This window comes from Aethina tumida, chromosome 1 (assembly GCF_024364675.1).
Source record: "Aethina tumida isolate Nest 87 chromosome 1, icAetTumi1.1, whole genome shotgun sequence".
Lineage (NCBI taxonomy): Eukaryota > Metazoa > Arthropoda > Insecta > Coleoptera > Nitidulidae > Aethina > Aethina tumida.
Window position 1 is genome coordinate 56,194,467 of NC_065435.1, and position 14,472 is coordinate 56,208,938.

The 14,472-nt window shown below is 30.8% G+C and overlaps 1 protein-coding gene across 2 annotated transcripts in view; it reads right to left on the reverse strand.

Annotated features, from left to right (window-relative positions):
* The window catches only part of LOC109601526 (neuropilin and tolloid-like protein 2), a 198,912-nt gene that overhangs the window by 10,848 nt on the left and 173,592 nt on the right, over positions 1 to 14,472 (reverse strand). For both annotated transcript variants that reach the window (XM_049970590.1, XM_049970589.1), the window contains 3 exons: positions 11,441 to 11,684; positions 10,717 to 10,841; positions 10,006 to 10,143 (listed from right to left, as the gene is read on the reverse strand). In XM_049970590.1, the coding sequence (XP_049826547.1) occupies positions 10,006 to 10,143; positions 10,717 to 10,841; positions 11,441 to 11,684 (507 nt within the window). The remainder of the gene's footprint in view (positions 1 to 10,005; positions 10,144 to 10,716; positions 10,842 to 11,440; positions 11,685 to 14,472) is intronic.

Sequence of the window (14,472 nt, forward strand, 5' to 3'; positions counted from 1 at the left end):
CAAATCAAAGGTTGCACCAATTAAACAGGTATCATTGCCAAGGCTTGAATTATGCGCTGCAACATTACTCGCAAAATTAACAGACAAGGTACGACGATCAATCAGACTCAACATTCAAGCACAATTATTTTGGTCAGATTCCACGATTGTTCTTTGTTGGATACGAGGTTGTCCATCGCGTTGGAAAACCTTTGTTGCAAATCGCGTGGGTGTGATTCAATCACTTACAAAACAAGAACAATGGAATCATGTAAGGTCTCAGTCAAATCCTGCAGATTTATTATCACGAGGTACGAATGCAGATGCTTTAAAAACCTCCACGTTTTGGTCAAATGGCCCACAGTGGCTCATTAAAGATAAGTCAGAATGGCCAGAATTTACGGAATCTGAACCGAATATAATTCCAGAGCAAAAAACTGTTTGTTTGCAAACAACCATTACAGACGAATCCATCTTCATACGATATTCGTCGATAACAAAATTAAAGCGCGTTGTTGCATACATGTTAAGATTTATTTCAAATTGTAAGGAAAAAAAACTATCTGGCCCTCTGAGCTGTACCGAATTAAAAAATTCTATGGTAGTTTTGCTACGTGTAATGCAACAAACAACATTTGTTACTGAGTATAATGATTTGGTAAATAAAAGGCCAATTAATAAAAAAAGCAGACTATTGTCTTTAAATCCGTTTATTGATAACGACAATTTAATACGTGTGGGTGGTCGATTAGTTAACGGTGATTATAATTTTAACAAAAAACATCCTGTCATCTTACCAAAGAGTCATGTTTTAACAGAATTGGTCCTCAGAAATGAGCATGTCAGACTGTTACATTGCGGACCTCAACAATTATTATATTCCGTACGGGATAATTATTGGCCAATCTCAGGTCGCACCGTATGTCGAGGAATAATTCGGAAATGTATTCGATGTTTTAAGGCTAAGCCAACGAATATGGAATATTTGATGGGAAATCTGCCTGAATGCCGCGTTAATCAGTTCAATCCTTTCACAAACGTTGGTTTGGATTACGCAGGACCATTTTTGTTGAAAGATAGAATAACAAGAGGTGCTAAAATCATAAAGGCTTATGTTTGTGTCTTCGTTTGCATGGCTTCAAAGGCTATCCATTTAGAATTATTAACTAATTTGAGCACAGAGGCATTTTTACAAATGTTAAAAAGGTTCATCGCTAGACGAGGTTTGCCCTCCAACATATATTCCGACAATGCCACCACCTTTGTTGGTGCAGACTCCGCATTGAAAGAAGCATTTCTGTTTGTTGACACTAACGTAGATAATATTAATCAATTTTTGAATAAAGAAGGTATTACGTGGCATTTCATTCCTGCGCGATCACCTAATTTTGGAGGTATATGGGAAGCTGGTGTTAAAAGCTTTAAACATCACTTGAGGCGAATATTAGGCAATGATAAGTTTACGTTTGAAGAGTTTTATACGGTAATGTCACAGATTGAAGCAGTTTTAAACTCGCGTCCAATAAGTCCATTATCAACAAATCCAGATGATTTATCTCCGTTAACGCCGGGTCATTTTCTAATTGGCAAATGTTTAACTTCAATTCCTGAACCTGTCCTTTCCCACATTCCTGTCAACCGACTCAATAATTACCAGCGACTGGATCAACTGAAACACCACTTTTGGCAACGTTGGCAAAAAGAGTACGTGTCCGAACTCCAAGCCAGGTTGAAATGGAAACAAGCGGGTCAACACATCCTCAAACCAGGACATCTAGTCATCATTAAGGACGATCAACTGCCCCCTCTACAGTGGCGTATGGGACGCATTCTTGAGTTACATCCTGGTGAAGATGAAGAAGTGCGTGTAGTGAGTGTAAAAAGCACAACCGGTGTGCTAAAACGAGCAATTTCGAAAGTGTGTGCGCTACCTTGTGATTGACTTTTCTATTATGACTCCTATTCTGATTTCCAATGTATTAATTATATTTATTTGTCTATTGAAAATTGTATTTTCAAGGCGGGCGGCATGTTAGAGCATTTGTCAACATTGGCAACGTCTAATGCGCAACCCCCTCCCCGTAGTTAGTTAGGGTGAATTAGCTTTAAGTTACTTACTTTTAAGTCAGCTCGAGAGCAACACACAACGTTCAGATGCTCCGAGCAAAATAAACAGAAAAATCACAAACTTGGCAGTTTTACTAGTCCAGCACATACAAAACATTGGTCCTTCGAGCAGAAACTATTACACACACAAAACAGATGCCTTGAACATAAGTATGGTTAATAATTAGGTTAGTAATTTAATAATAATGTGCAATAGGAGTCATGCTTTCATACGAAGAGATTTCCTAGTCATTACTCCCAACAGTTTGAGCTACATGTTGTTCTAGTGAAGAAGCTGAATTACATATATTTTCTCGGAATCTTCGGACGCTAATGTTCAGGGATCAGTGGAAGCATCAAATGCGATGTGATAATTGTGGAGACAAAATAATTTTACATGACGAAACAGCAATGAGTTGCCCACATATGAGAAAGTTTAAAATGTATAAAGTATTTCCCATTCTCTTCAATAATAGCTCTTCTTCGTCGACAGGCTCTGACGCGATCTTCTCGCTATTTTACAGAAAATGTGAGCCAGTAGTCAACCTCAGTAAACACAGACCGATTAACTCATCTAGCAATTCCTCTGATGGAAAGACTACCTTCCCTAAACCCGATAATTCGTCCCCTTTTAATGGTGTTAATTGACGAAACCCTCGAGGTCTTCGTACTCGGGACTTTAGTGGATCACTTTGACTGTGTGAAACCAGCTGAACCGCAACACTGAACCAAACAGCAAATTGATATAGACAAAAATAGAAATAAAATACTAAACACGTAACAACGAGTTTCAATATAATTTCTTTCAAAGTTTAATATAATGACGTATAAATATAACAAGTTTTAGCGACATCAGTTCATTGATAAATAGTATAATAAGAAAGTAAGTCTTCCGTACAATACAGCGTTTTAAAATTATAGTAAGCTTCAAATCTCCGCATGAATATTAAAGTCACCGCTTTACATTGTTACAAATTTTTGCACTTGTGTTCTGTCGGGTCTCATTAAATTTAATGGAAACTTCGTAATGTTGCATTACTTTAAAATGCCACTGAATTTAGTGAAGTGAACTTCTATCAGATGCTTTTAAGTCAACACTGGGTTTTCAATATAATAGCGAATATTGAAACAAATAATAAGAAAAGTGCCACATCCATAAACGATTTCATATATGTTATCGGGACTTAACATTTACGTGAACATTAAATTTCGTTTCTTCGATTTTTTTTTCTCTTTGCACATTCGTTCAGTCGTTAAATTCCGCGAAGATGTTTCGCTATAATGTTTCTTTCAAACGCAACAAATTGCTTGTTAGGATAATTTAGCGTCATCGTTATAATTTACTTTACAACTTAACAAATCCCGAATTAATACGACAATCTACATTTACTTAACATAATTTTAACTGCGGGGCATTAACTCGTGCGATAAAAGCAAAACTGAACTAAACAACAAGTTAATTCATCTAATGAAAGCAGATTGTCGTATACTCGTAACTATATTATGTCATGACTAATGCCTTTATGACATGGTTTTAAGCACAAACAAACATATTTTTGACGACGTTTGTTTAGTGTCTTAACTCGCTTTCGGGTATTCTTATTAAAACGTGGGAGAAGCAGGAATGCAAATCCTGTTATTGTGTGCTTAGATGTCTAAATTAATAAATTGTCTGTGGGAATTTTAAAAAGTTATTAAAATCTACGCGAAGTTTGCATGATATTATATTCAAATGGGAGAGTTAGAAATTGATTAAGTCCATTTATATTTTTATTTATAAAATTTCGATAAATTTTTTTTAACCATATTGTAACATTTTTAGCATTTTTATGACTATACGTTGTTTTATTTCACATAAACTGCGCCGCAAAATTATGGAATATTTACGTTACATTAAATTTGAAAGTCATTTTTTTAATACAATTTTAAACGGCCTGTTATTAAATTATTAGTTTTCACACTTTAGCCATATGATATCCTAAAGTTTTCGCCAACATATTTGTTTTTGTCCGTTAAACAGAAAAAACTAAACGTCGACATTTCTTGAAATTAAACAGAGTAAATAATTGCAACATTTGAAAAAAAAATTGTGCGATGCCTTTGCTTTTTAGGAGGAAGAAAAGAGTCAAAATGAGATATCACATCGGCGATTTCAAAAGTGATTAAACGATTTTAAGAAACGGGTACCAATGAACGGAGACAGACGCGAAGAATAATAACTTTACCACAACAAGACCGGTATTTAAGAATCCAAGCTCTTAAATAAATGGTTTGTAACCAGTACAATACTGCAGCAACAGTTTTCCTTGACTTATAATTTAAGAATAAGTCAGGACACCATACGAAGAAGAGTAGAGAAAGACAATATAATCATGTACCTTGGTGTAACAAGTTTCTTATTAACTGAAACACATCGTAGAGGTCGACTGAATTCTGCTCAAGAGTATCTTCATTTGGGAGAAGCTGAGTGGTGTTATGTATTTTTTGTTTATTGATGAGTCTAGGTTTTCTTTAAGTAGCGAAGATCATCGTAGAAGAGTATATCGATGACTAGGAGAACGTTACGCTCAATGAAATATACCTGAAACTCTTACTTTTCGTGGAGGATCCGTAATGGTTTGGGGAGGCATTAGTTTACAGGTACATACGGAACAAACATTCCTGGCTGGTAGTTATATAAGGAAAAACCTTATGTTTCATTTATTGGTGAAGAGTTTATTTTTATAAATGACAATGCTCGACCTCATACTACGAGAATTGTCAGAGACTACCTTGAGGTAAATATTCCGCTGATGAACTGGCCAGTTGGAAGTCCGAATTTAAATTCGATTGATCATCTATGGGACCATATGAGAAAGCAAATAATAGCACTTCAACCACCACCAAACACTTTAAACAAGCTAAAGAAAAATATAATAAAAATTTAGGAGGACATTGATTAGGACGTTGTCAAAAGATTATTAACGTACGTAGTAAGAAAAGTAACATACTTATTTCATTTTTGTTAATTTTGAAAAATAGATGTCTATTGAATTTAAGTACGTACTCTGTGGGGAGAACACTCACCACCAATTTTTTACAAGCTCGGACAAATTACAGGCAAATTATTTTCTGCATTTTTTTTTGGTCTTCATTTCGTACTATCGGATGAGTAGCAGAAAGATTGTGTTGTAACCCGATTTAGATCGGGGTACTGAGTCGGTCATTCATGCACAGTTAAGGTTTTATTTAGAAAATTTGAATACAACTCACCGCAAATAAAAATATTCCATATTTTTTTCCATCTCAAATAACGTATCCGATAAAAGGACCTAAACAAAAAATTATGAACGGCAATACTAGTATACCGGACGGTAAACACGAACTTGCGAATTTGTTTAACATCTTTACAAAATATATGAAAAATCCTAAGGGATAGAAATCCTTTTTTTAAATATATTCTGTACTTTTTTCCACCACTGTATATATATTTTAATAATAATAATAACAGTTCTTACACTTATTAGTCAGAGATAACAACATTCTCTGAACATTTAAGTCATTTTTTCTCTATCTGGTATGGAAATACTCGTAACAGTCAAAATCAACCAGTTTGGGCCACTCTGTACATCGTGAGATAATATCTAATAGGTCGTAGTAAATTGTTCAAATTATATTGATAATCACATATGAGTCGCAATTGTAAATTGTGTCAGTGATAAAATATGGAATTTTTGCACACAATACAACATTTAAATAGTGACCAAGATTCGTATGACGGATTTTTTGGTTAGTACCTTAATTTTAGAACGTAATGTATAATCTTATTGCTCCATACATGTAGTTCAGCAAAATTAAATTACTATCAAAACACACCTAGGTCTTTCCGGGATAATCCAATCGCTCTAAAATAATATTTTCACACGCGGATCGCTTAACTCCCGGGCCTTTATCTTAAACACGGTAAAATTTAAAAACTTTCGTTCGGCGCATAAAACGAGTTTTGAAAATGGCCGTGTTAAACAATGCCGTAACTATGATTAATGTTCCGACGTGTCTGTTTTCCTCGCACCCATTAAATCCGTATAAATCATACGTTATCTTCTAAAAACAGAAAAATCTTAATTTATATGTCTCGCGATGTGTAAAAATCCAGTAATTGTTGCAATACATCATTGCTGTCATGTCTCCTGCGCGGGGAATTACGGGAAAGATTTTTTAAGAGATAAAACCAATTACGTACAGGAACGTATTAAGATCGATCTGGAAAGTTATCGTTGGTTAATATGGCTATAATAATTTTTCTCGTTGGCTTTGCAAGTTTCAGTTTGTAAAAAGTTAATTTCGGTAATAAAACATCACTAACCATTTCCATGTTGATTTTTATAACGCAAGATATTATTAGGTTATTTATTGGGTTGTTTCTATGTCATTTATGCTTAGTAGCTTTACAAAAATATTTAATAATAAGCCTCTCGTTTTAATTTATAGCAGGCCTCGTGAAAATTTAATTTTGTTTTAACTAATAAATATTTTGTTTACGTGTATTTCACATAAATTATACTCATAAATATTTATATAGTTGTTCTAATGCAAATTTGTTTATTGAATAAACCGTTTTACATAATCATTTTATTTATTATGTCGATATTTAAAATTAATTGGTAATTTTCATCATTTTGCGTCGATTATAAATATTTCAGACAAAATATTTAAACGAATACCATAATTAATTAAATTGTGGTATTTATTGTGTATATAAGTTACTGTTTTTCGAGTATCATTAAATATTGACAAAATACTAAATGGTGTAATAAAATTAATTTCCTATTCGAGATATTGAAAAATAGAATATTTATGCAAATACTAATTAAATATTATTTAACACAGAAGGTAAAATAAAAATTTATTAAATTGTGTTTAAGTTTCAAAATTGACGATAGTCAATGGTAAATGTAACATCCGAGAATTTGGCGAATGCGCTCCTTTAATTGTAATAAAAAATAATTAAAAGAAAACATTAAAAAATAAATTTTAAAATTATAAAAATTTTTATATACAAGGAAAAATTAGACACAATTAACAATTAAAGTTTTACAAGAAAAACAACAAATACTATAAATAAAAATTTAATAATAACCCTCTTTAAAAGTAAACTCTAGTGAAGGGCAGAATTATCTCTCTACTCGGGTATGTTTGGGAATCGAATGAGTACAAAGCGAATACTACCATAAACATCTCTGATATTTGGATAGTCATTCGAGTAGTGGGTACTAGTACGAGTACTCGAGTCCATCGTTTAAAAGTGAAGTAGTACGTACTCAGACATTGTACTTGGGTACATCACCCACCTATTACAAGTAAATTACTCCGACATTGAACACCTTGGACACATAGTTAGCGTATCCGCCATGGAGAGATTTTAATTTATTTGCTTTATTTAGTGCTCTGAATTGAATTTTTCAATTTATACCCAAGACTGTTAGCATATTTTTAAATATATTGCTTACAATCTTTAGATATTTATTTTTTGATGAGTCCATTATTAAACTTGACTGAGGTCTTTCACAAAATAAATTGTATGCAATGGCTTCGCCGTTGAATAGACGTCGCAAATGATTTAATAAAAATTGATTACGTTCGCATAAAGGTGTGAAAAATTACGCTCAGAATAAATCTCTTCTGTTTAAGTCTCTATAAAGCTGGCTTAATTTTGATAAATAAGCACCGTAAAAAGCCCGACATTAAATTAAATTATATTTAACCGAAAATGGCAAGTAATTTTTAACGTTTTACTTAAGCCACGTAGAATTTATTTGTTTATTTATTTTTTAACGTCTGTTAAGTTATCCAATGCTACAGAGTCGCGATAACAACAACAAAAGCCCGCCACCATTTCGAATGAATTGAATAAAATTAACAACAGTATCTACTGTTATGTGACAAAAGATAAAAAGAAAACTCGTTTCCTATTCAAAACATCAAAGGTTTCCATCGTGCACTCTCGTTTAATGATATTCTCGTCACTACGCAAATTATCGACTTCAAAGTGGTCCCAAAACTATATAGTGATATTTCGAAATAAATTGGCTGAATATGTGAAATATCAAGCACTGAAAAAGTCTTTTTAAGGTAGAAAATCGTTAATTGCCATTTAGTCTGTAAATAAATTCAAAGGCTGTACTGTGATCGATGAATAATTAAATTATAATCATTAAATACATTTCATATTCGCAATTTATCGGAAAAACACTTCATTATGTCGTAGTTGACTACTGAGTGATCAGAAATGATTGGCACTGTCGCTCACTAGAAATATATAATAACAGTACAAATGTTCCGCCTATTTCACATTGGGAGGATTATACTTAACTTCACATCGATTAACGGCTTAAAATTCATTATGATGTTGACAACAGATACACCGGAGTTTTTTTTTTTGATTACTCATTTTTGATCACTATATATTTATTAAACCAAGATGTAAAAGTCTAACATAATATTAGTTTAAATAGTTTAAAAATGGTATGTTATCTCAAACTACATATTTAGGGAATGAAAAATCAAATCACTCTTATTTATTAGTATATTACTAATCGAACCAAAGTATAAAAATAAATGTCATATGGCAAAAATTTGTCTAATATATACTAAAGGGTATGCTGGTTAATTAAAACCAGTTTATAGTAGTCAGTACTGTTTTCAAATAAATAATACGGGTAATTCATAAAATACATATTGATAACTAATAAAGGGTATTCAAAAAATATTAGTACGTAAGATAATTTGTGTATTTGATGGGTCAAAGAACTTGCCATCGATTTCTGTTCACTTAGTTCTGTTACCTCCTGTAAAAAGAACGTAAAAAAGTTCAAAATATTTAATATTACAAATGTAGAAATTTGAAGAGCTCAGTAATCTTATAATTAAATTTCTTTCATTGAAATGTCAATTACTTTTACGTTTTAATTTATCTAGTTATATGGTATATTACATACAATAACTATAATATTTAAAATATATATTAATATTTAAATTAATTTTATTGAATTTCATAAATCTCATGAAGTTTTAATCAACAACAATTTATGAAAGAAATATGTATTATTGTTTTGAAAATTAGAATATTTAAATTACAAATTTGCAGTCTCGTATGACTTGAATAAAAATTATTCTTTCATGTATAAAAATGTATATGAAAAACATATAACATGAATTATATACAATTTTTGTTTTTAAAATATATTTTAAATAAAGTTTTTTAAACTTAAATAAACAACAAATAAGTAAAAATAATTAAAATAAATTTCTAATGAAATGAATAAAATTGAGTATAAAGATGTTTAAACTAATTTAAATTTCCGTTATAAAATTTAATATGAAAATTTTTTACAATAATTTCTTGCAAAATGAGTAAAAATAGTATTTTGTTTTATTAGTATATACAATATATTTTGAATATATTTTTAATCTAATTTAAATCTACCATAAAAAACTAAATGAAAATTAATTTTTGACACTAAATTTCTTATGAAATTACAAATATTTTTTTATGATTTTTGTTACTAGTTTTGTTACTAGTTGTAAATACAACTTTTAATCAATGATAAAATTTAAAATGAAAAGAAATTTGTGACAATAATTTCTTATGAAATGAATAAAAATACTGTTTTGTCTTTTTATCTTTAAAGTATATTGATACATGATAAAAAATGGAAAATATTTTTTAAATGAAATGAATTAAAATATTACTTTGTTTCTTGTATTTAAAATATATTTTGAATAAAAATTGTTAAACTAATTTTAATTCACGAAAAAATTTTAAAATAAATTTTTGAAATAAATTATCCATAGCCAATTTCTTATGACTTATTCTAACATATCAAAATTTTGCTAAAATCAATTAAAACTGAAATAGTAAACTGAAATATTTTGTCTTACCTGAATTGTGTGGTGGTCCCTAATTAACTTCTTAATACAATTGTATATGAAAGTCACACACATTCCAGTCAGTATCAACGAAAAAATAACCATGATTATAATGATGTGGTCGTCTGTAAATGCCAATGATTTTGCGCTCTGAAAAAGAACAACAATTTCAAACCTATAATATCCCCTTAAAATCAGTAACAATTAAATTGATTCAATTATGCAAAGTTTTCAATAAACCATTACCAAACAAAATCAATAAACTTCATTTAATTAATAATTATTCGACAAAAATTAACGTGATCCGCACGAGGGTGTATTTACATACTATAATTCGGTAATAATTACATTTTCGAACATCGATATCGGATTATATTGCTAAAGTAAATATGCACCGAAATATAAAAGCAATAATCACTCATTGGAAAAATAAAATTGGCGTTAATTTCAGTCACACAACCGTGGACCACAAAACTTTTTTATTGGATGTGAACGATAGTATTAATTAATTAATAATGCTGACAGCAAACACAATATTAATTCTGCATTTGGTCTGTTGTTTTATTTTAAAAAAATTAGCTTTTCGATGCTGTGTCAGCAAACGTCGGCCGAGCTTTTTACCATACGGCGGAAGATGTTCAAATTGAATCGCAAATTTAGTTTAACTGCAGTAATTTGCTGCAGACTCTTGAAAGGAAAAATAAAAAGTAAGTAAAGTCTTACCTGGCATTCATCCTCGTCCCACCTGAATCGACAGTTGTAACGCCCGTTGCATTTCAACGTTGCCGATATGCAGGTGGTGTCCTCGCAATCAAACTCGTCGTCGTGACACCCCTGCTTGTAGAAAACTGGAACAAGACAAATTTAACTGGCCTCGTTTTACATTTTCCTATTAAATCAGACTTGTTTCCATGATTTCGACAATTCAACACAATTGAAATCCATTTTGTTTGTGGAACGGTGATTTAATTTTGTATAGCTTCGTGCATTCAGTTGGCGTGAAAAATTGAAGCCCGATAATGGTATATGCATCGGTTTCAGTGAGGATTGATTGGTGTATAAAGTTATGAAGCCAAATGTTAATGTTGATAGAACTGTGATCATCGTTTTATTGATCAATCGAATGTTTATTTCTTGTCACTTTATGGTTTATTAAAGACGACTTAAGTGTTCATTTTGATTTTAATCGTGTCGGCAATTTGGATGCGTTATGTTTTAGTTTAAAACGGAGTTTAATGGAAATAAAGTGAATTGCTGTTTTAAAATGCTTTTAGGAGAGCAAGAGAACTTATTCGTTACATCAAAATTTTATTTATCTATTTAGGAAACGATCAAAATAACATTAAAACGTACGTAAACTTATTAACTCTCAGTCAATTAACACACGTTAAATAAAAGTTAATATTTTATTCAAATTTGTAAAAAACAAATAAAATAATTTACTTACCAGAATTCTTCTCGTTGTCCCTATAAGCGGTAAAGTTGGCCACAAACGTGGACTTGGACTCCTTTTTCTCGGAAAAGAACCGCACAAACATGACGTTGTGTTTGGAGAGCACGGTGTCGGCGATCGAGCCGCAAAATTGTTTCTCGCGCGAGGGCATATCAGTCCTGTCTGAAAACACCTCCACGAAATTGCTCTCGCAGTCGTTGGGCTTTTCCAAGCTGAACTGCTCGAACTGAAGCTGAATCTGGAATATTAATAATAAAACGTGGTCACGCAATTTGAATCGAGTCGGGAATTTCAGCTGGATTTATTTATTGTTCAGCGACTTAAAAAAATCTTTATTATGTGTAAATGAGTAGTACAGTTCCGACCGACGATGATTTTTTGATTGAATTGGACAGTTTATGATATAACTATTAGATTGATGTATCGATTTTATTAAATATTAAAAAATAATTTTATAGATAACACTTTATCGAAACTAATTTTTGCTGACGCTACAAATTTATGGTCGTAAAATGTGCTACTTTTAATAGAAAAAAAATTGGTCAACAGGAAAGGTTCAGGTGTACAGTGTGCAGTTTATATACAGTACCGAGCAAGATTAAGGAAACAAATATAAAACATTTAAAATATCATTTCCTTTCTAATTCTTAACTATTTTCAAATTTTATTATTTTTACAGCACGCTTTATACCAGTATTATACCAAATATTTTAGCCATAACACTTTTATGTGAACTGTTGTAATAATAGTAATTTACTATTGTTGTTTTATACTGCATTATAAAAAATATTGTATTCGTATTATATTTTTATTTATTAAATCTGCATTTTTTGTTTATAATTTTATATACACTTTTTTACATTGCTTTCGAATATACAAGTCTATATTCCTTCAAGTTTCTTGAATTACTCTGATGAATTCATGTAGACTTGTAAAATGTTAATAACTGGAGATTGGGACGGGAAAGATAAAACATCGATGCTTTAATCTTTTAACCAATCCTTGTGTTTGGAATTGTTTTCATGTAAAAACACGTTTATTAAGAGCATCATTTCTCCAACATATGGAAGCAATCTGTTGTTAAATATATGTCATACATATAAATCGGCTTAAGGATGTCTACGTCAGAAGAATTGAAGCATAATTGAACTGCCACCATGTTTCACTGTGAATATAATAAACTTTTTGTGTAGTTTTGTTGCTGTAGGATGTTTAATATAAGCAGAATCATTTTTTATAAATTAAATTTAGATTCGTCACTAAAAACTAATTCCTCACACTGTTTTGTGTCCAGTGAATGTGATTCCAGTCAAGTCAAAATTGGACTTTCACATTTCTGTCCACTAATTATACTATAATTCAAATGGTATTCGTTGGGTGAGACGTTCAGGGAACAAAAAAAAAAAAAGGAAAAATTAGTGGAATAATTGATAGACATCAGCAATCCAATGCTACTGTATACAGAATGATCTCAAACATAGTGTAAGCTGTAATGGTTCCAGGTTAATAAAGTTACAGTTTTGAAACAGCCACTGCAGAGGTCAGATCTTCAACCCACTAGAAACCGTTAGAAATAGTGGATAAATTCAACACAACATACCCATAAACTTATTGCTTAGAGGTTAGAAAAGAGATATACCACAAAATGTGAACTTAACTAAATAAAAAATATATTTGTTTAAAATATATGTTTAATGATAAATGAAATTAATGGTAAATTTTTAATTTTAAAACTCTATATTTTTTATATTTTATTGTTTACATAAACGAATGCTATTTAATTTACTACTATTGACAAAAAATATGAAATAAAATTGTTTCTCTAATTTTGCTTGGTACTGTAAATGTAATTTAATATTGACCATGCGTGGCATTAGCTTCCATAAATAAAATCGAATAATAATTGGCTGATTTAATGGAACAGACTTTGACCATGGCAAATAACAGTTTTTAAAGGTTTTGTTGTAATAGTATGTAATAGTATGTGATGTTTTTAAAGGACTGCAGTTGTTTATGAGTGGATGTTGTATTTCATTTAGTGCCATCGACAAATATATCTGTATGTATGTTCCTGATAATTGATGGTTGCTGATCAATATTTGAACAATTTTATACACATTATTCATTATTTTACAACAATAAATACTAACATCATATACGTATACAACACGAACGGTAAATGACACGAAAATAAATATTTACATGAGCAAATAGCATAAATCTGTCTTTTATTTAGATGAATAGGAACAGTGTTTTATAGATACATCTAATAAATTCTTTGAATTAGAGCCGGTAGGAAATGGAAGTAAGGAAGAAATTTGGTTTACAAACACATCCTCCATTATTTTGTGTCATAAATCATAATAATAGCTCTTGCCGAAAGCTTTCTATGATGACGCCAAAATATTGAACTTATTTTCCATCTAGCCAGTATGTTGTTTTCTTTAACTAGAATGACTACAAACTATCTCACATTAATTTAGTGTAGAGATCCAATTAATTATTGTTATTTCAAAGGGCACTATGAGCTATACATAATATATTGGTGGACAGAAGTAGTAAGAGAAGTCAGAAAAAAATTGAGTAATTTGGATTTTGGATAGAGATATGACTGCTCAGCTTCTAAAAAAGTGTAGCTTTACACAAAAAGGATTACAATGTCTTTGTTACTTTTTAAAACTTAAACAATATGTCAATTATGGGGATAAAGGTTTAACAATTTTATATTCGTAGCTTTCAACATTTACATGATAAGGGAGGGTTAATTAAACAAGAATAACAAAGTCGTAATACAAATTATCCCTATCTTGACACATTTAACAAACGAAATTCCGTTTCGGGATTATTGTCTTTCCTTCCTCGACTTTTTCAAAGGATAATCTTTCTCACAACAGCGAAAAAAAAAGAACGACTTTATACACAATAGGACAGATTTGATTTTTTACAAAAAAAAAAAAAAAAACTAATACTTCACGTTTAACAACGTTATTACCACGGGGTCGTTTCCAATTTCGTTTAGAAATGTG